The sequence below is a fragment of the Leptonychotes weddellii genome, chromosome 1 (genome assembly GCF_054177405.1).
Source record: "Leptonychotes weddellii isolate Sample4059 chromosome 1, ASM5417740v2, whole genome shotgun sequence".
In the NCBI taxonomy this organism is placed as follows: Eukaryota; Metazoa; Chordata; class Mammalia; order Carnivora; family Phocidae; genus Leptonychotes; species Leptonychotes weddellii.
Window position 1 is genome coordinate 169,444,893 of NC_138369.1, and position 21,283 is coordinate 169,466,175.

The following is a 21,283-nucleotide window of genomic DNA, read 5'->3' on the forward strand; positions in this document are numbered from 1 at the left end:
ATTTTTCTATAAAGTTTCCTAGCCTATGTTGCATGGGTCACAGATTAAATATGTATTCCAAATCCTTTGTTAAACATATTTCTGTTGTGCTGAAATTCTTAAAGGCAATCCTCATGACTGAATAATTCATTATTTATTAAATTTACTTGTAAGCTGGGCATACTACAAGATATTATCAGTTAGGAAAGACCTAAGACAAATTACTTTCTAATAAAAACCTACCCTCCTCCCCTCTGAAATTATTGTGGGAAGTCTATTTTGTCTTGTTATAAACAAGTATCTGTGAAACATGATAATTTTTCATACTATTGGTGCAGGTGATTTTCTATCATGGATTATAAAGATTTGGGGATATTTTTATTTTTACAAACATAAGGTTCCCTAGCATAAATGTGTATATATATCATACGTTACAGATGTTTTAGAAATATTGCACATTTGAACGAATACATAGACATCACAGATCACAGGATTCTGGGATACATGTGAATGTAAATGTTTATAAATAGCACTGGAAACTCCAGTCACGTGAATTTCTTCATAAAGCATCTTTAATATTGCAGTAGAGAACAGAGTGTGGGAGCTGCCTAATTTTAGTCCTGTTTTAAAACAATGATAAATTTAACTGGTTGCTTAATATTTAATGACATATTCATAAAATTAAGCCATGTCCATTCAAGAATTTTTCCTATAAAGTTAACTTTCCCTCAGCTCATCAAGAATATGATATAGTAGATTCTGGTTATCTCTGGGTTGGTTGGTTCATCTCTTAAAAGGACAGATTGTTTGTTTTTTTAAATGGTGTTCATCCCCAAAGTGATGACATTAAAAAAGAAAATTTGGGATTTTACATTTCAAGAGGAGCAATAGGATAAGCAGACATATATTGGGATTTCAAAAATTGCCTACAAGAATGTGGACATTGGAGCTGGAAAGGACATTAGATTCTTCTTTTACAGGGGATCCACAGAGCTGCCTTCCTCTGGATGCCTCAGCCAGTCAATAACCAGTAGTGGACAAGAGGGCAGATCTGCCTTTTGGTTAGATTCAATTTTCTAGGGTCCTGAAATTCTTAAACGTAATCCTCATGACACTGAATATTTTATTATTTATTAAACCAGATTTCTAACTGCTCCAGACTGTTTTTCTATAGCCTTTGTACCCAGTGACAGACATAAAAATCGGACACATGTTTACCAAGTGAAATACATTTTTATGTGAATTTAATATCTAATGGGGAATCGCTCTTTACTCTGTGATCACCATCTGTCATTCAATAAACACTAAAAGTATGCTTTATTACTATTTGTTTTTTCACTTTTTTTTTAATGAGAGGTATAATTCATAAGGAGGTTACTCACTGAAATAGCCACACATTTGAATAAGATGGCTGACTATTGAAAATAACTTGTTTACTTGTCTATTGACTTAACCAAAGGAGGGAAAAATAAGACGTATATGTGGTTAGTTTGTGTATGGTTTTTTGACCCGATAAAAATTTTATTGAGAAGTCTGTCAGACATATACATTCATTTTCCCCAAGATGAATATCTTTGTGATGGCTTTAGTGAAGAAAATTATGCATTTGAATTGATACATGGTGTGTAATTTAAATGCCAAGCTACACTGATTCTTCTGGGTTTTTGTTTGCTCTAAGTTGATCTAACTTTTGAGGAAAGCTCTTTACATCAAGGATTGGCTGTGTCCGTTTTTGTGTTGGGGAGGCTTAACTTCTGCCCTGTGTGCACGTATCTGCTTCTAGGGTAAAGCAAAAGGGGTTGCTGCTCTTAGGTTTCGTTACTTTTCTTTTTTTTTTTGAGGGGGGGGGTTCTTTTCTAGTGCCAGAATCACCTCCCTGTAATACTGCATGTGGAACGTTCCTAATTGGAGTTTGTTTCTCCCAGGACTCTGGCTCCTTAGGGATTTGCCTGCCTGGCTTGATGGAGGTGTTCCAGCTCTGCTTTCTTTCGGATAGTGTTTCTCCTTTATTTTATCTAAATAGAGGATTATATTAGCTAAACAAGATTAAACTTGAGATATGAGTAGGTACATATCTCATCTCTGCTTTTGTTACAGGTCCTTATAGTCCCTGTTTCTGCTTGTAACATAATGTTTTAATGTAACCGTCTTTAAATAGCTACACCTCCTATGAAAACTTTGGAAGAACCCTAAGCAAGTTGTTTGAAAGAAACAGGCATTTAAGTGCTTAATTCAATTAGCAACTCATAAAGTCTATACAGATGAGGATGTAAATAGCCTTTATAAGAATTAATTTCATGAAATGAACATTTTGTAGAAGTGAATGTGGAGTTTATAGATCCTTAGGCAAATCTTCACTGTCGGTTGAATTTATTTAAAGAGCTTTTCTGGTCACCTTTGAACCTCAATGATTTCTCCAGATGTACAGAAGTGAACAATGTAAAAATCTTGCTGTTTCAGCAGAACTGATTCCAGCTGGCTGGGAACTGGATCTGCAAGTCATTGGTTACAGCTGTGTTTCGATTTATGTGATGGTTGAAAAAATAAATTACCCGATTAGATGGCTAGAAAGAGGACTCTTTGTTTAGCCCTTGTGTGGGGACTGAAAGTGTTTATGGTGCTGTTTTCTACGCAGTCTTTGCAAAGTAAGCTGGACAAATAGACTTATTCAATGCTCCTAAGAAATGTTGCATATTCAGCTTTAATTCTTTGCTAAAGAAACTATTTTTTTTCTATAATGCTGTCATCCAGCAAATGTTTTAAAGGTTTAGCATTTAAGAGAACCAGTAAGTTTTCTGTCCTACTGAGCACTGCATTTAGGAATGGAAAAGCTGTTCTCTTTTGTTCAATGTGTACTTTAAAACATGTCTTTGTCAGGCACAGGAATGGAAATATGTTTCTCCTAAATTCAAAGCTTTATAATGGCAGAGTGTCTGAACATAAACTCTAAACCTTTTCCTTAATGAGTTATGGCTTGTGGCACATAAGAGAAAATAAATTAATTAAATTGCTAAATAAAGAAATATAATCAAGCATGACTGCAAAAAAAAAAAAAAAACAAAAACAAAAAACAAACAAACAAAAAAACAAAAAAACTGACAGGCCCCTGGGCCATTTGGACTATGAGGGTTTTGAATTTTTGTGAATATTTACTTTGTTACCAAAGTAAATTTTATAGGGTAGGAAGGGTATTAAACAGCATGTAACTTTTCAGGACAGTGAAAAACAAAATACTAGTAACTCCTGGAGGGTTTGAGCATAGGGTCTTACAAAATACCCTCATAAGAGAATTAGTATACCAATATAATACTGTATGAAGGTTTTTAAAGAATTATTTTCCAAGGTAATTTGGGTCCTTGAGTTTCTTGAAGTCAGGACCTGTGGACAGTGAGCAGCTCGGCCAGTTCCACCAAGGCATTAAAAAAATGAATGGGTAGGTGGCCCTGGAAAAGAAGGTTACAATGATGTGTTTTCATTTTTATTTTCTCAGACACTCATTTTCTAAATGGATTCAACATTTTTTAAAGTTTTTTTTCCACAATGCTTCGTAAAATCCTGAAAAGGGACAGAATTCTCAAATGAACTAGAAAAGGAGGCCAACCACTTGATCAGATGATATAATGTCCATCAAGTTCAAAAGCAATTCAGGGTGGGGAAGATCCAGAAATGTATTGTTTTTTTCCAAGAAAATAGGTGATTCTTTATCCATTTCCTTTCTTAAACTAAGATATGTATTATGGAATTTAGGTGTTGCAGAATGAATAACCATAATGTATCCAAAAGAAAGCAAAGGTGGGATTGATCTGCCTTGAGTTGTCAGAAGGTTTTGCTGTGTCAGGCTGTTTCCTTGATCAGTGAAAGTATACCCTCTAACCCTTAACAAATCAATACAATTGATTGGAAAGGATGGGAACAAAGCATGAGAATGCAGGATACACTTGAACCTTTACTGTTCAGATATATTTAAATGAGATTTATAATGCTTAGAAGCATTTTCCTCTACTCCCATGTAATGGAAATGTCTTCATCCTATGAAATCGGATGGAAAACCTATGTAATAATGTTTGAGAGTATAGTATAGTGGCATTCTTCATGAAAGAAGATGCTTTGAAAAGTTAAATTTGTCTCACAGTGTTTATACTTCTAAAAATGTATTATTAATCAGGAAACAATTTCTATCATTGAGCATAAAGATAACAAAGTGAAAATTCAGTCTGGAACATATATGATTGAATGATATTAGGTTTCAAAAATAAACATTATTTGAATAGGAAAAAATCAAGAAAGGAAATATAAGTATAGAGAGAATACTTTTTTATTTACGATAACTTACTCTATCTTTTGTGCTCCATTCTTACCTATCATGATCAATGGATAAAATATTTTTTTCTTTATGATGAAAAAAACCCTATGAAATTAGCTTATTTTTTCATATTGAAGGAAACTCTAAAAAATCTAGAATAAGAATGATTATGAGCAATCAGAATAATAACTATCCATTAATAACTTTATTCCACCCAAATTAAGCAGCTTTCAAAATGAGTATTTTTAAAAGGCAAAGAAGATGTTTTAAAAGTTTTCAGTAGTTGACAGAAATTTTTAAACCTATGATTCACCTGATTTTCTGATTTTTTTTTTATTTTAAAATTTCAAAGATCTACTTAAGGAGGTTTTATAGCCTGACTTATTTTAGCTTGCTATTTTGAATGTGTTATTAAAGCTGAAATAGGTCTATCCAATCAATTCGTTCTAAAGTTTTTTTTATCTATATTGGCGAATTTTTACAAGTGAGTTATCCAAAGAAACTGTGACTTCTTCCCCTTAGTGCATGTGCCATAACAGTATATACACATTTTTCTGAATCTTAAAAAATTGCTACCTCCCCAGTCCTAAAATGAAGATATTTTCTATATTATTTCAAATAAGTGAAAATTTAAATGTAAATAGGGTAAACCACATAAAATATCTAATAAAAATTTTAATATTAGCATATTATGCAAATAAGATGAAATGATAAATTTTTGAGATTTAGTTATTACGTGAGATATCACTGGGACATAGGAAGAAGATCTATCGTTAATCTTTCTGGAGATAGATGCTACTAACAGTACTATGATGATCAATGAGACAATCATGTGTACAAATATCTAGGTAGTAATGACCAACACGTGTTTCTAATTTTACTCCCCTTCCGTTGCACAATATTTTAGAGTTGAATTAGGCCTTGATGATTAACCTAGTCATCCCACCCAATTTTAAAGGTACAGGAACCACGGTTCTGAGAGTTAAGTGACTTATCCAAGACCAAAAACTATTATTTACTGAATTGACACCAGACCCAGTTTTCTGACTCATAGATCAGTTCCCGTCCCACTTCCCAACTTTGTTTAAAAGTGTCGTATATAGAACATAAGGAAAATGGTATTTTTCTAGAATCATGTTAGCTAAAACAAATTATTATTGCTCCTTTGCCATAATATTCAAGCTCTAAATATGACAATAATTCTGAAGTCACTTGATATTTAAATCCTTTCTATTTACATCCCATCTTAAAAAGTCAAGATTAATTCTTTTCTCTTTCACCTGTTAGGAAGCACATCAACACAGCAGAAATGTCCTTTTACTATTGGTATGTATAATCCTGCTAACTATCAAAAAACGCTCTTTCAGATTTACATATAATTTGATATGGCATAATTGTTCATGGTCTCTAAATTGCCCCTCATTATCATACCCTGCCTTTTTCTTTTTTTCTTGAAAGAGAAAGACTCCACTAGCGTCCTCCAGACCTGTCTGCTCCTGTATGTGGCTATACCACAGTGACTGTTACAGCCACTTTCCCCTCAAGACCTCCTTCAAGTTCATGTTCTTGCCGTAATTACCCCATCTCGGACAAGCTCTCCTCATGGCTCATCTCGCTAGTGTGGCTTTGAATGGGGTCCCTTGGTGGATATTGATGACAGGCTGGATTGGCAAGGGGTTGCACACTTGGGGAAAGCAGAGGTGGGGAGGAGAAGAGGGAAAGAAAAAGAGAGGGAGAGAGATTCCCATCGAGAGTTACTATCATAGACATTTCCTAGATAGAGGAATGAACATTAGATTTCATGTACCAGGGTCTAAAGATCATCCCTTTAGAAAGGAAGAGAAATCTATGTGATTATTTTTCCATGTCAGTTGTGATGCTCTGTATTTATCAAAAGAGAGATGAGGGTGCCTGGGTGGCTCAGATGGTTAAGCGTCTGCCTTCGGCTCAGGTCATGATCCCAGGGTTCTGGGATCGAGTCCCGCATCGGGCTCCCTGCTCCTTGGGAGCCTGCTTCTCCCTCTGCCTCTCTCTCTCTTTCTCTCTCTCGTGAATAAATAAATAAAATCTTAAAAAAAAGAGAGGGATTAAAAAAAATAATTCCAGGTTGACAAATCTTTTGCATCCCAGTCAAAAACTATCTGAGTTAAAAACTGAATCATACTCTAGTCCAAATACTAAACTTTGAAAGGAAAATGTAGGTCAGGTTTTTCCCTGATTAACAACTAGCTGTCTCCTTCACCATAAAATTTTTAGAGTAGTAACTCACATACATCTATATTACACTTTATTTTCATTTTGCTTAAGATAATTTGTTCCAGAATCTCATTGGTAACTCAAAATTACCTTAACAAGGTATATACACACCCATACACACCTGTTTTGGTTTTTTTGCCAATGTTGTATTAACAGAAAATTCCCAACCAGATCATCCGTGTTTATTGGCATCTGATTCTTGTCTCCCTTACCCTTTAATATTACTATTTATTTTCTCTTTTAAAAAAATGTCTAGCCATAATTGTTGCTGCTCTTAACTGCTACTCTTTCCTTTTTTTAGTAGGATTTTTAAAATTGCTTTTTTCCCTGGATTTTTGCTACTCACTACTATTACATTCCTTCTTTTTTTTTAAGATTATATTTATTTATTTGAAAGAAAGACAGAGAGAGCATGAGCAGGGGGAAGGGCAAAGGGAGAAAGAAAGGGAGAAGCAGGAAGCCCAACTCAGGGCTTGATACCAGGACCCTGAGATCATGACCTAAGCCCAAGTCAGATGCTTAACTGACTGAGCCACCCAGGCACCCCTATTACATCCTTTCTTTACTGAAAACAGAAAGATGTAATATATGTTGTTTGACACAAAAAAAAGAGCATGGCTCTCATTTCTGGAAATGTTAGACAAATAAGCATCTGTCAGATTTATTCAGAGACTTTAGCTGGGGTATTTTTTGTGTGTCTTCTGATGGTTGTGTTACCAACTACCTTAAAGTTATTTTCTATATAACCCCTCACATTACGTAATCTTGCATATGTCAAAACTATTAGTAAACCAAAGCACTAGATGCTCTTCAGTTAGAAGAAATTCTCTTCTTTCCGATGTTCAAATAAATCAATACAGATTCATTCTCCCAAAATAGACTGGAATGAAAGCATCAGGACCCAATGATCAGTTATGCTATAAACTTTTCACAAGGACTGTTTAAGTCAGCACTGTCCAATAAAACTTTCTGCAAGGGTGGAAATGTTCTATTGCTGCATTGTCCAAAATGGTAACCACCAGCCATGTGTGCTATTATACATTGAAATATGGCTAAGGCAACAGAGGAACTCGATTTTTACCTTTACTTACTTATAATACCTACAGGTGGCTGGTTGCACCTTCTTAGAGAGTGTAGGTTAAGTAAAACAAAGAAAATATTATGCAACTAGTAAAAAAAACAATATATTCTGCATGGCCATGAATTTTGAATCGAAATTTGAACTGTAGACCTTTTTCTTGTCCTCTGTCTCTCTTACCCCAAACCCCACCAGTGTTTTTAAAAATGATTCCCATAATAACACTGATTTCAAATGGCCTTTATAAGAAATAAAAAATCCCTCCCTGCCTTAGCAGTAAAGTGGAGGACAGGTTGTATTAAAGTATTGCAGAGGAGTTATTGCTTCCTCTAACTTAATATGTCATTTGATATACATTCAGATCTATCTTGGTAATTTTTTAAAGAAACAAAACATAGAAAATAACATATAAAAATAATTGATCTAGCAAGACCATACTTGCATTACATTGCTTAAATGAAATATAAAGCATGGTGAAATTTTTACTTTATAAAAACTTTAGCCATAGCCAAAGCCTCATTTAGGGATGTCTTAGTTTTGATGATTAGAAATTAGAATCAGAAGAGATCTTAAACGCATATCTATGACAGTGGCAACTGAATTGATTGATTACAACATCTTCTTTCAAATAAATATTGATTTAATCAAGTCTGCATTCCCATTGGCCCTAATGGTGGTCTTGACAGAAGCTTAGACATTTGAAACTGGCTAACTCCTGTTTGGATATAAATATTTTAAATGCATGGCCATTCAGTTATAATCGTTATTTGTCTTCAAACCTTTATTCCCCTTGATTTTTTAACCTCCTTCGTTAATATTTTTATGCATTCTGTAAAGTTGAGTGATGTGTGTGTCTGTCTCTGAATGTAGGAAAAAGAGATGTCGTGGATTCGGGGGCGGGGGGAAAGTTGTATTTGCATCTGTTGTTTCTGATTTGCAGAGCTAGGAGTGAGGTGCTCATGCAGATCATCCACAGAGCTAAGATATCAGTAGGCAGTTTGCTGTAAGCTCATGTTCAATTATTAAAATAGTCGACATTTTATGTCTGATAACCATAGCGAGGTCATGACATTAATTTATCCAGAGTATTGTGGGCACTCTCTAGAAAAAAAATAGCATAAAGGAGACAGATGCTAGAGAGCTAAAAAAAAAAAAAAAAAAAAAAAAGATGTATTTGAGCAAAGAGACTTGAAGAGATGACCAGTTTCATACGCATAGAACAGGAAGGAAGAAGTCAGCAGGGACCTCTGTTACCAACAATAAGTATCTTAAGCTATGCTGGACACGTGTTAATTTCTGTTGTAGTTTTTCATTAAGTTCTAAGCTTGAACACGATTCCCGAACCTTGAGTTTCTGAAGTCTAATTTCATGTGTTATTTGTTGCTTCAGTGCCCGGGGATTCTGTCTGTGCGCTTTACTTCCTGTTCCTTTTTCCCCCTCTTTCATCCCTCCCCTCCCTCTTCCTGTTTCTCCATTTCCTTTTCTTTCTCCCTCTCTTATGCTTTTCTTTCCTGCCTTTCTCTCTCTCAGGAGAGTGTGTACTTCATTCCATGTTTTCTTTGGGTGCCCACTTCTTTTATTTGTGTTTTTTGCTTTCGTGCTTAAGTTTTTCCTTTTCTTCTTTGCTTTTTTCTTTCAAACCAGGAGCCTGTAGGAGCTGATTTTAGAGATACATCTCCTACTGCAGATGCATCTTTCTCTTTATGGGTTGTGTGATGTTTTCTTTGGAACCTCTGCAAATGGTTGTCCTTCACGTTTGTTGCCACAGATCTGTTGCCAAACTGCTACCTTAGTTGGTCCTGCGGTCCTGCAGTGCATGCTGGGATCTGTCTGTGTGAGTAAACTGAAATTTCTAAAGCACCAGACAGCATTACAGTTGGCTTGAGAATTGCCGTACTTTTCTCTCCTTCGTATGTATTTCTTGTATGCTGCAGAGTCACTGATGGCTAGTTCTGGCTGGCAAGTAATTCAGAAATATTGCTCATGTAGAAAGGAAGGGTAGGCAATTTACCACATTCTGTCATTAAAAAGAACAATTGAAGGACAAAGGAACTGGATAAATACCTATATACTGTCTTTTATGTTGTGAAACACTGTAGTACAAACATGACTGTGTTCAGCCAAATATTTTGTTCCTTTTGTAACAATGCATATAGTAGATTGTCTTCATATATGTACACAAATCCACATTTTATGTAAGCATATATTCAATCTTTAATAGTTATCGCCTGCAAGCATGTCTTAATCTCAAAAACTTTTACATATTCACCAACACACAGCTATTTGTTATTATTTTTATAAGTTCTTAAATCAAAAAAATCAAAATAAAAAATGTATTAATATCCTGTCGGTTGATTCCATTCCAGCAAATTAGGATTTCAACACAGTTTAAATCATATTGATGATTCAGATCCTGGCAGATCTTATAATTCCTGTGAACTGAGAGCACAGCTAATAAAAATATTAAGCAATTATTTTTATTAAAATTATAGTTTCGCTCATTATTAAATAGAAATGATTGATCTATACAGATCGGTCTCACTCATGTGTCCCTTGGGCTGTTTGGGTCTCCATATAGAAGTGGAAACACTCCTTTTGCTCTTTCTTCAGCCAGGGGGGCAAAAAAAAAAAAGGCATAGAATGAAGTCTGGGACTGTTAAAGAATTGCTGGCATTATCTCTCTCTCTCTCTCGTGAGCCTGGCTGCCTGCTTTCTGAGGTAGTGGATCCAGAGTGAGACTGTGTCGAAGCCTGTTTCCACAACTGCATTTGGAGATCTGTCTTATTGATTGGGGGTGGAAGGGGGTGGGGATCAGTGTGAGGGGAGGGGAGGACCAACTGACTACTGGCTCATTGAAGCACAAGACATTTTCTTCCGGAAAGATGTCAAACAACTGAGACCTAGCCACAGAGGAAGTAGAAAGGTAGAAAAATCAGGAGACTCTGGAAGAAACGAAGGCATTTCTTACAAGAGTCTTGGGGCTTTTTCTTTCCAGTCCTTTGCTTTGCTTTGCTTTGCGTTGCTCTCCCCCCCCCACCCCCCCATCATCTGACCTGCAAAGGCTAGAGTGACAGCGTCATGCAAATGCTGCAGTCCCGCAGGTCTGGGAGAGGGTGGATGCTAGACTGTGAGTTAATGTTAATGATGAGCGCAGTGAAAATACCAGCCCCGGCCACCCCCTGCACACAGAAGCGCTCTGAGTCAGCATCAGATGCTTTGCCTCGCCTCTCGCTGGGTGTCTGTATGCCTGTGCGCGCGCGTGCTCGCTCGGGCATCCGTGTCTAGCCGAGGGGAGGGGGTGGCGTGTGAGTGCGTGGAGGGTAAAAGCCAGTCAGTCAGTGAGAAGCAAAGGTACGTTGGAGAGCAACTAAAATCTGACTGATTTCCATCTTTGGAGCATCAGATGTATTCCCTAAGGAGGATGGGTCTCCGTGATGGGGGTGGTATAATTATGTTAATGTCATATTTATGGAGGGGTGAGATTTTTCATTCTAATAATTGGTTGAATGCTATGGTCAAAAATTGTAAAGCCATATTCAGTTTTAAGGAAAAGCATGGACTTATATCTAAGGACTGTTTTATTTTTTGCTTTTTGTGAGTGCTGCTTTTTTATTTTATTTTTTAACTATTTACTATTTTAAGCCATAACGGATTCAATATGGAAAATCAAATGATAAACAGAAAGAGATCTTATATAATGATGCATTACATCATGGAGCAGAATATTTAAAGTCTTACAAGGCAAAGTAAAGATCTGGACAGGGGGTGGGGGGTGGTGGTTGGAAAGGGGTGTGGTACTAGGGTGGAGGAGGGGGGCCAGTTAGCAAATATTTTGTTCAGCATAGCTTTCCTTGCAGCTTACTTGGAAATGGATGATTCACCTGTTCTGCAGGAAAACATTCTAATTCTTTCCATTTTTTTTTTTCCTCCTCTTTTCCCTTTTAAGATCAACCACTTCAGAAGAACCAGAATCCACTTCTGTGGCCAGGACTGTTATGTTATGGCTGGTCCGATTGTTATACCCTGCGTTCTATGCTACTAAACCTTGGATCATTCCTAAAGTACCAATTCTGTTCTTGAACCACAAACAAGGCTAAAAGATCGGAGGAAATTCAGTGAATATACAGGATTGGGATTGTGTATTTTCAAAAGTATTGAGCTTTATAATGCAATTATTTAAGAAATAGAATCTTTTATTTTTCTTCTCATGTTGCCAGCATTTTAAGTTACATGTTTATTAAGTGGCATTGCTCAAATAGCTACAGAGTATGCATGGAAATATTTGCTGTCTGAATAGTTTGGAGATTTAAAGAGAAAAATCAAGCTTCGGAGGTATTAAATTATGACATGCAAAAAAGTTTTTGTTTTATTCTTAACTGCAACAGTATATATTGAAATCAGATTTAAAGTGTTATATGTCCTTGGCCCACCTTAACAGTTGTACTGTATAGAAGTGTAATGGGAAGCAAAATTTCAATTAGGGTCCCATTAACTGGCATATAATCCTTCTTTAACGTAATAGAGGCTATGGTGTTGCTGTACAAATCTGCTAGAAACAGATTTTAACCCATTTTTAGTCTCTTTCTTTGGATCTGATGGAATGACTCTTAACTGTTCATTGTCTGCACTGTTTCTCATATTCTTCATTATTTTAAGGTCTGGAATTAGTCTATAAATGGTCGTCCTGAATATTCAGCTAATCCTAACTTTTATATATCATATATATTTCTACGTATGTATTTTAATTAGTATTTAGAGGAAAAAGTTTAACTGAACCCAACTGTAATTTCTAAGCTAGCCTTATTACTGGAAGAAGAATTCTACTGCATCAAACCAGACTTTTCCTAGTCCCTGAGACCCTAACTTGTGAGGTATTTTAGTAACATCACAAGTCAGGCTCTTGGGACCTAGGCGGAGGGGAACCAGCAGCTTTGGACCTTATTGATTGTCTGCAGTTACCACCAGAACAAAAGAACATACATAGATTCTGCCTAGGAGAAAAGAACAATGCTCTTCTTTATAATCAGCAATGTTTTCATCATGACCCATCCCCAAAAATACTATTTTCAGAAACTGTACTCAAAAGTGATTACAGAGTTGCACTGAATAGCATTTGTATTATATTATAACAGCCATATAAAAGCAGTATAAGATAACTATGTAAGAAGCAAAGTTAAAATACAGGTGTTTTTAAAATGCTTCTTTTGATGTATTTTACGGTGGCTAGTCTAAGAGAATATACCTCCTTATAATAATGAAGAGAGTGGCTTATATTTCTAACTTCGTTCATATGCATAGAAATATATACATTAGCTTCTTAAATAAATCCTGTATGTCTCCATGTAACTGTAGCTCAGAATATGTAATGTATAACTATAATCATGCTCGAGGCCTAGAGATAAATCATTTACAATCTTCTTTACTGACTCTATTAGATTTTACTACTGATTTAAGAAGAATGCTATTTTATACTTGGTATTTATTGCCAGAGTTTTCCTTAGTCTTTTAACCAGACAAAATACTTTATATGTCCTATTACAATAAGACATTCTCTTGTCGTAAGAGTTATCAATAATTAGCAAAAATATGGTACCTTTTAGTCTTTACATTTTCCTTCGTATATATTGTGGACCTAAGTGAGATAAATCAATAAACACCACCTATGAAGTTAGACTGCTCAAGTTCACCTGTCAACTGAATCTGAGCTGCATAGTTTTAGTTTTATAAGAATTTTAGTTTTATAAACTATTCCAACTATAAGTAATGTGTCATATTTGAACATTGTTAGACATTGCCACATCAAATATTTATTTCTTGTAAGTAGAATCAATATATTAAATCTATTCACAAATTTTACAGTAATGTTGCAGATACTAAGATACACAGTGGAGGTGAGAGACTTTCCATAATAGAAGAACCAAAATGCTTTCATTCTTTTAACTCTGATGCTTTACATGGGTGCTATAAATTACATGTACCTTCTGCATTGTTAAAATAAATTTATGAATGTACTTTAGAACACTGTATGGAGTCTTTGTTCACCTTTTCATTGGATTTGTTACAATTACTCATGTTTGAAATATCATAGGATACAAATCACGCATGAGTTATATTTCTTAAAAAATTGATATTACAGTATCGTAAACATGTTCTTCCTCTATACAAGCCCCGTAAAACATGTTTAAGCATGTATCCACATTATACCTATTCAGATTCTTTATTTATATCACCTATTTTATTTATCTAGAATCTCTGAAATTTTAAGTGTGTGTATGTGTGTGTGTAAACATGTCTTAAAACTCCAACTGAAAGGAGGTAATATAAACAGTAAAGATTTTTGATAGTGTTTATCTTTTCCTTCTTTGAACCACATTTTCATTATATTTGAACACTTTTAAAAGCACAAGTTTCTCAATACAAAGAACTCTATATGTGTGTATATCTACAAGTGCACAGAAACTTGATTATATTTAATAGCAATGTTTATACAACAGATCAGAAACTACCTCGTTATTAAAACAATATCACACACAGGTATATGTCTACAGACACCTGATTTAATACAATCATAAATACTATGTAAATGATGTTTCATAAATTTAGTTCTAAAATAATGTAAGGGATGGTTGTTTATTGGCTATAGTGGTATCAGATATAAGCTATTTCAAATGCAATATTTTATGTTATTGTATCTATGAATTACACTATATGTTAACTTCTTTCTCGTAGAAGAAAGTTACCAAAGCTGAACTCAGAATGCAGTGATGTTTATTTTTTACTAATCATCGTGCATTCTTTGAACCTTCCCTATGTAACCTTCCTGCATATAAACTATCTTTTCTGAGAATATCATTGATAAAAGCTTTTCTCTTACTCCATAAAGGTGAGTAGAGATTTAAGTGGATGACTTTGTTTATATAAACTACTTTATGCTGTCTATGGATAGATGGATGCCACTTTTTCTGCATTTCTATCTAAGCTGTCACAGAATAATATTGTTTGGGGCTATAAAATATGATTTGGAAAATCAGATCATACTAAGCTTAAAATAAAAGAAGAGGTCTATGACAAAGAGCGAGAAAATGATGTGTGTTGTATACAAAAAAAAGCAGTGATATTAACAATTCGATGGCTTCCTGGTTGGGAGACCAGCCTGAGCCAGACGCATATATTAAGAGCTGTCTGCTGCCGATGTGAGCTTGCTCAATGCGGTGGAAATGAGGAATCACCTCCTCTCTGACACCAGCTTATTTTCACATTTTAATTTTGAAATAGCAAATCACTGTTTTACATAAATACACTAACCCCCACTTGATTCTTTTTCCTTTTTCACATTGCTTGTTAATTTACTATGAACTTCCAGTTCCTTTTTTTTTTACAGTCATCGCTCACTTTAAGCTTATCAGCTAAAATCTATCAAAGACCAATGAAGTATTAGTTTTTTTTCTGTCTCTTTTGTAGTGCCTGTGAATATTGTGATACTCATTCCTTTAACTTTTAATCTCTGTAAGGAAAACATCAATTTTCCAAAATGGCATTTTTTTTTTTTTTTTACTCTTTTAGGGCCCATCAAGGAAGCCACTTCTGGAATTTTGCCAAATCTAAATATGATTATATTTCATTTCAGGGTGCACAGGATCAATATTTTTCTTAGCATCAAAGTCTGCAACACTTTAGTGTTCCAGTGAAGCTAAAGAAGAGGTATATAGAGATATTCTTAAGCATTAGGCTACATTAATAATACCTAGAAGAGGTATAAGTATCACAGGGGAATTACAGTACAAGTTAATTACTAACAAAATTAGAAAAGGTGTATACTACCTTACATTGCTCTTCAAATGGACACGCCTAGGCTTGGTGGAATTCACCTGATAAAGATGTAAATGGTTTTACAAGCTGTCCCGTTTGGATGAGTTTTGAGAAAACAGTGCATAAAGGGTTAGCTAACGCCCAAATTTTCTTGCCATTTACACATGCAGTGCAGCCTACATTTCGGCAGGCAGCAAATGCAGGCATCATTTTGATTACTTGGATTCTTTTGTTTAATTTCTTACTAGACATTTAACTCGGTACTCAAATTCCACTGGTCTCTTAGTGACTGTATTTGGAAAAGGAAAACGAAGTTTCTCACATACAGAAGTTTTTAAAAATCCTGGGCATTTGTAAACATTTAAAAAATAAGACTTTTTAGTGTAGCTCTGCAAATGCATGTTTAGTATGCAGAAACTTAGGTGCTATTATTATCTGTCATCTCCATACTTAGTTTCCGAATGATCAGTGACCACATACACACTGAGGCATATGTACCTATATATTATATATGCATATTTATGTATATATGTATATATGTGTATATGTATCTTCAATTTTTAAAAAGCATCAGTAAAATCAGTATAAAAATTGAGACATCTTCATGAAATCATCCACAGCATTTTTTCAATGAGCTAGCTTCACCTTTCATTCCTTTTTTCCCCAAATCTCTCTATGTCAAATGTAGCTTTATCAGATGAAGTGCATTACTAGCCAATAATATTAACTTGTATGTAATGTTTTACTTGTGGAGATTTTAAAGTAGGAGGAACTTGAAAGGTAATGATATTAAGGGAATTTACGATTAAATAGTTTTATTTTATATAATCAGCTAATTTCATGCATGTTTTATGGGGAATTTAAAAGTGAAAAATTCTCATATGGTGAACTAAAGCTTTCACTGTTCATATAAGTAATGTGATTTTAAGTTTGTTACCTTACTAGTTAATTCCTAAACAAGTGTATTAATAAGCATGGACTGTCTGTCTGTCTGTCTGTTAGGTCAACCAGATAAGAATAATAACTCCCAGGTTTCATCTTAGCCTTGTAAGCTATTTTGGCTTCTTTTATTTAGGTGGATTTAACCATTCCTTTTTTCTAAGAAGTTTCTCCCTCTCTGTTGGTAGGTTTCTGATGCTTTCTGAGCACCAAGTGACTATTCTATGGAGTCATCTTTCCTTGCCTTTGAATGAGCTTTCCCTAGGCCATGAGTCAACCTCAATCTTTTGTACATCCAAATTGGTAGGTCTTTCTTGAAACCCTTCTATTTATTTTCCTAGACATATAAGGGAATTGTGAGAAATTAGAGATTTACATGTGATTATCTTTCCATTTTCCAAAATCTTCAGTAAGAGATTTGGGTCATGTTGAAACATGAGCCAGTGGAAGTATTTGGTTCTGTAGGATTTAAAAATGTAACGTCTTTCTCATAGTAGACTTTGTATTCTTAGTGGGGAGAGGGGAACCAGGCTGTGGCTAAGTTATCACTCTGTTACATATCACACTTTAGAAGCCCAGCCTGGGCATTTGTAAACCTTGGGGAGGTTTCTACACTAGACAACATTTTTTGTTGGGGGATTACACCACAGTCGGTTCACTTCACTTCTGTCTCTCTTCCTGCCCCCCCCCCAACATGGAGTCTTTTCAACTTCTTCAAAGAAGTGAGGGAAAAAAGTAGACTCTTTATTAATGGCAGAAAACAAACTGGCTGCTGGACTTCCGAGACAGCCTTCTAATAATAAAGCAGAGTAGGCACTGCGACAAAGAATTCTTGAATGTACTAAATATATAGGGAGGCCTATTTAAATTCACCAGAGGGGCTTAGAGGACAAGCAGCAGAAAGTTTAGAATTTAATTCAAGCCATGCCAGAAAATGAAAATGTACTTAAAAAAGGATTTCTGAGACAATTGTTCAAAGACATGTCAACTTTTAAGGTTCTTTCTAGAATGATGAAATTCGTACTCTAATTTCTGTGGTGACTTTTTCAATTAGAAAGGAAAAATGATTAACAGGATCTCAAAGGAATTGTATCTTATGTTTAAAGAAAATGTGTTTTCTTTCCATAGGGTGTGCTCTAGTGAGGGCCACCTAGTGCTCTGACTAAAATCACTTAAGTATATACATGAAACAAAGAGATAATGTGTTTTTCAACGATTAGACGTATCACAACAGGAAGTGTGCTGGCTACTTTGGGAGAAAGATAACACAACTTGTATGTTCTTTCTAGTTCACTTCCCCCCATTCACTTCTATGATTTACAATATTGTAAATAAATGTAATAAAGTAATTCTGAAAGAGCAAATTGCTGATAAATAATATGATGCTAAATTTGAAAGATAAAAAAAATGATCCCTACCATATCTCTTATTGACTCTAGAGAATGCTCTTTACCCTTTATTTATCTATAAGACATGTGCATCTATAAGGAGTACCCACATCTATAAGAATATATACTTTATTAGTCCTAATGTTGAGCTAAATAACTACTTATAAAATCCATTTAAAAGTCAGTATGGCCTATTCAGGGATGAAATTTCTAGCAGCCTCTTTCCTAACATCTTCCTTTAGAATTAACATAGATACTGGAAAAAATATTGTCATTCTTTGTCTCATGGATTACAAGTTGTAAAGAGGATAGAAATTTGGACTCACTAGTGACGCATCTTTGTTGCTGTTGTGAAGAGATCCTGCTTGAGAATGAAACCCTTATGGAATTTGCCAGTTCATAAATATAATTTGTCAACTCAAAATAAGCCGTTGATTCATTGATGTATCCATTTATTTGTAAATGTATATCTAGCTTAAATAAAAAAACTGAGTGAATTAAGGCTGCATCAACACATAGGATGACTATAACCAATTAAGACTTAATTATTTAATAAAATTTGATTGGCTTTAAAATGAAATGTCAGATGTGTGAATATTAGTTATAGATTTTAGATACTAATGATAAAAAGTAGTTGTTGCCCTCAGTGCATTTAGATATAGCCTGAGTCATAATTTACCAAACAGTTGAACTGATTTCCATTTATTTGTTTTAGTAACATTTTAATATCAAGGACTTAAGTAAACTTAATGACTGATCAATGAAATAATCCAAGAAAATTTCTTAGCCTAGTCTCTAGCACCAAGAAAACACTCAATGAATATTAGTTTATTTCTTCCTGTTTGGGTCTCAGTATTTGCTTTTGCTGAACAGACTATTGTTTTCATCACCAAAATTTGTTGGGTGTACACTGTTCCCAAGGGTGAGAGGCAGACACCATTGGGAAATTATTTCAGATCCAGGGACACTCAAAAATTATGTGCTATAAATGTCTTTATCAAATGCTTCCTGAGTGCCAACTATAGGAAAGAAAAAAAGAAATTCTGCTCTCAAATAGCTTATGGTCTACAAAAGATATCTCTCACTTATCTAACACTTTCTGTCCTTTTTGTGTGCCTTAGCATTTCATAAATCTTGTAATTTGGCAGTTTATTCTTTTTTATATTTTATAGATGAGTCTTCTATGTAGTTTGTCCTATTTTCTAGTTGCAGATAAAATAACCTACATATATACTTTGAGTTGCTTTGGGCAAGATATGGGTTGTTATTAGGATTTTACAGTGTCTAGATTCTGGTCTTATGATTCCCTATACTATGCAAAGGTCTGGTGATCAAAAACCATAGACCATGAAAATGTTAATAATTATGGTTTATAAAAATGGTATTTCCAGAATAATTTTACTAAAATGCAGTATTTACATATGATTTCAATCCCTCTAAAAAAAGCCATCATTTAATTTCTTTTTTAAAAAAAGAAGTAAGTTAATATAGTAATATTGATCATGCAGTTTCATGAAGTAGCAATTACATTACTTAGTCAAAGGACCAAAGCATTCTAATTGGGCTGTTCTTTGGGAGTTAACAAAATATGCAAAATAAACCTGGAGTTTTTGATGTCTACATCATAAATGCTGTCACTGAATTTGAATAGTGAAGCAGAAGCTAGAAGACCAGAATTCTAGCACCAGTCCTACCACTAGTTATGGAACTGAACCTCTCTCCGTTTCACTTTCCTTATTTACAACTGATTTATCAAATAAAGATGTGGAGGAAAATGCTTTTAAAGTGTCTTTTGGGTAAAAAACAAACAAACAAACAAAAAACATTAGTATGTGATTAGGCAGCTGGGTATTTTTCCATTCCACAGGGGACTTTTTGAGTCAAAGGGGTAGGAAAGAATAGCCTTAGTTTAAATCACTGTACTAATCAGGCTCTTTCAGTAGCAAAAGTTAAAAACTGGGCTCAAACTAGGAAGCTGTATGTATATCATCAACATCTCCCTGCCCTCCGGACCCCTCCCCGCCACACCCCCTCACCCCGCCTCCTCTTGGTACTCCCCTTCTCCTCTTCTATTCAGGTCCTCTCCATCTCTCTCTCTTTCTCTCCCTTTCTTTCTCCAATGTGTTAACTTCATTCCCAAGTGGTTGACTTCATTCTCACATTCTCTGTCTGTGATGGCAAAGATGGCCACTGCATCATGCATCATTCCCAGAGCCAGTGATTCCAGAAGGAAAAAATGAAATGGTTCTCTCTACCCCTCCATCAGTTTCATTTCTCAGAAAGGCCCAGACTGGTTCTGTTTTGGAGCCACTTCTCTGTCCAGATGAAAGTTACTCAGATTGAACAGCCTGTGTAGGGAGGCAGAGCAAGACTAACGTAGCAAGGTTAATGTCTATGGCAGAAGATGGAGGAAGTTCCAACAGGCAAAATACAGCAGGGCTCCCAACAACCACTACAAATTTCTAAACTGCTTAGCATAGTGATATGATATAGGCTTCTGTCAAATATGTTTGTCTTGGTAAACTTAGTGGAGCCTATGAACATACAGGCAGTATTAACTTATTTAGTTCAAATGTGCTCTGTACAGCATTGTAACCATAAAACATCTGCACCAGCCAATTGCAACCTTGAGTATCCTGGAGATTAATTACATTTTATTAACATTTCCCATGATCATTTAATGCATGACATACATCAGGAAAGTAAGCATTTGGACTCATTTGGGAATTTGACATTTTAAAAATTATGTAGGATCATTAGAAATGGGAGTTTGGTAAAGGGGGCTTACTGATTATATTCTGCAGTCTAGTGTTTATCCTTGGCCACCATATGTTTAGGCTGTTCTGTTCCAGAAAATTTTATATCCCTTCCAATTTCACCTCTGATATTAGGGAATTTTATGTTGCTGACATACATCCTAATCATATAAAATTATATAATGGCGGTAATTATATACAGATAGGACAGCTTATTTGGCTATATATATATATATATATATATATATATATATATATGTATATATAATATGTAATCCTCCAACAAAAAATGTATATTTATATATTTATATAATTGTGTCTACTATATGAGTATATATATGTATTATATATGTATATATAATTATATTGGTATACAGTTGTAGCCATTATATATTAGGGTGTTAAATGCTTGTTCTTCTCAGCCCAGTTGTTTATCATGATATTACCTGGGCAGTTTTAAACATTTTTACTATCAAGAACTACTATTTAGGGAGATTTCTCAATGAGAAAAAGATTAATTTGCTATGAATAATGATTCTAATGCAAAACATTTTGGGGTTTTTTTGTGATGCAGATGAGCAATGCTATAAATATAATTTAGAGAGTTTGAAAATCGATTTTAACACTCACAATTCTTCTTCCTAATTAATCAAATTACAAAATTATGCTGTGGTTTCCAGTATATTAAAATAAGTTGTCATATTTGGAACATCTGTTTATGCTCCTATTATGGATATGTGTTTCTAAATGTCTGAAATATAGATTGCCATAAATA

At 34.7% G+C, this 21,283-nt stretch overlaps 1 protein-coding gene across 10 annotated transcripts in view; it reads left to right on the forward strand.

The window, feature by feature from the left end:
* Positions 1 to 19,465, forward strand: part of LOC115944092 (uncharacterized) — a 501,430-nt gene extending 481,965 nt beyond the window's left edge. For 9 of the 10 annotated variants that reach the window (XR_014138746.1, XR_014138755.1, XR_014138752.1 and 6 more), the window contains one exon: positions 11,563 to 19,465. Coding sequence is in view for 1 of the 10 variants with exons in the window: in XM_081798857.1 (XP_081654983.1) it covers positions 11,563 to 11,658 (96 nt within the window). In the remaining 9 variants the exon portion in view is untranslated. Of the gene's footprint in view, positions 1 to 5,569; positions 5,609 to 11,562 lie in introns of all 10 variants that reach the window. The other variant, XR_014138761.1, reaches the window with a different exon arrangement.
* The last annotated feature ends 1,818 nt before the right edge of the window (positions 19,466 to 21,283 follow it).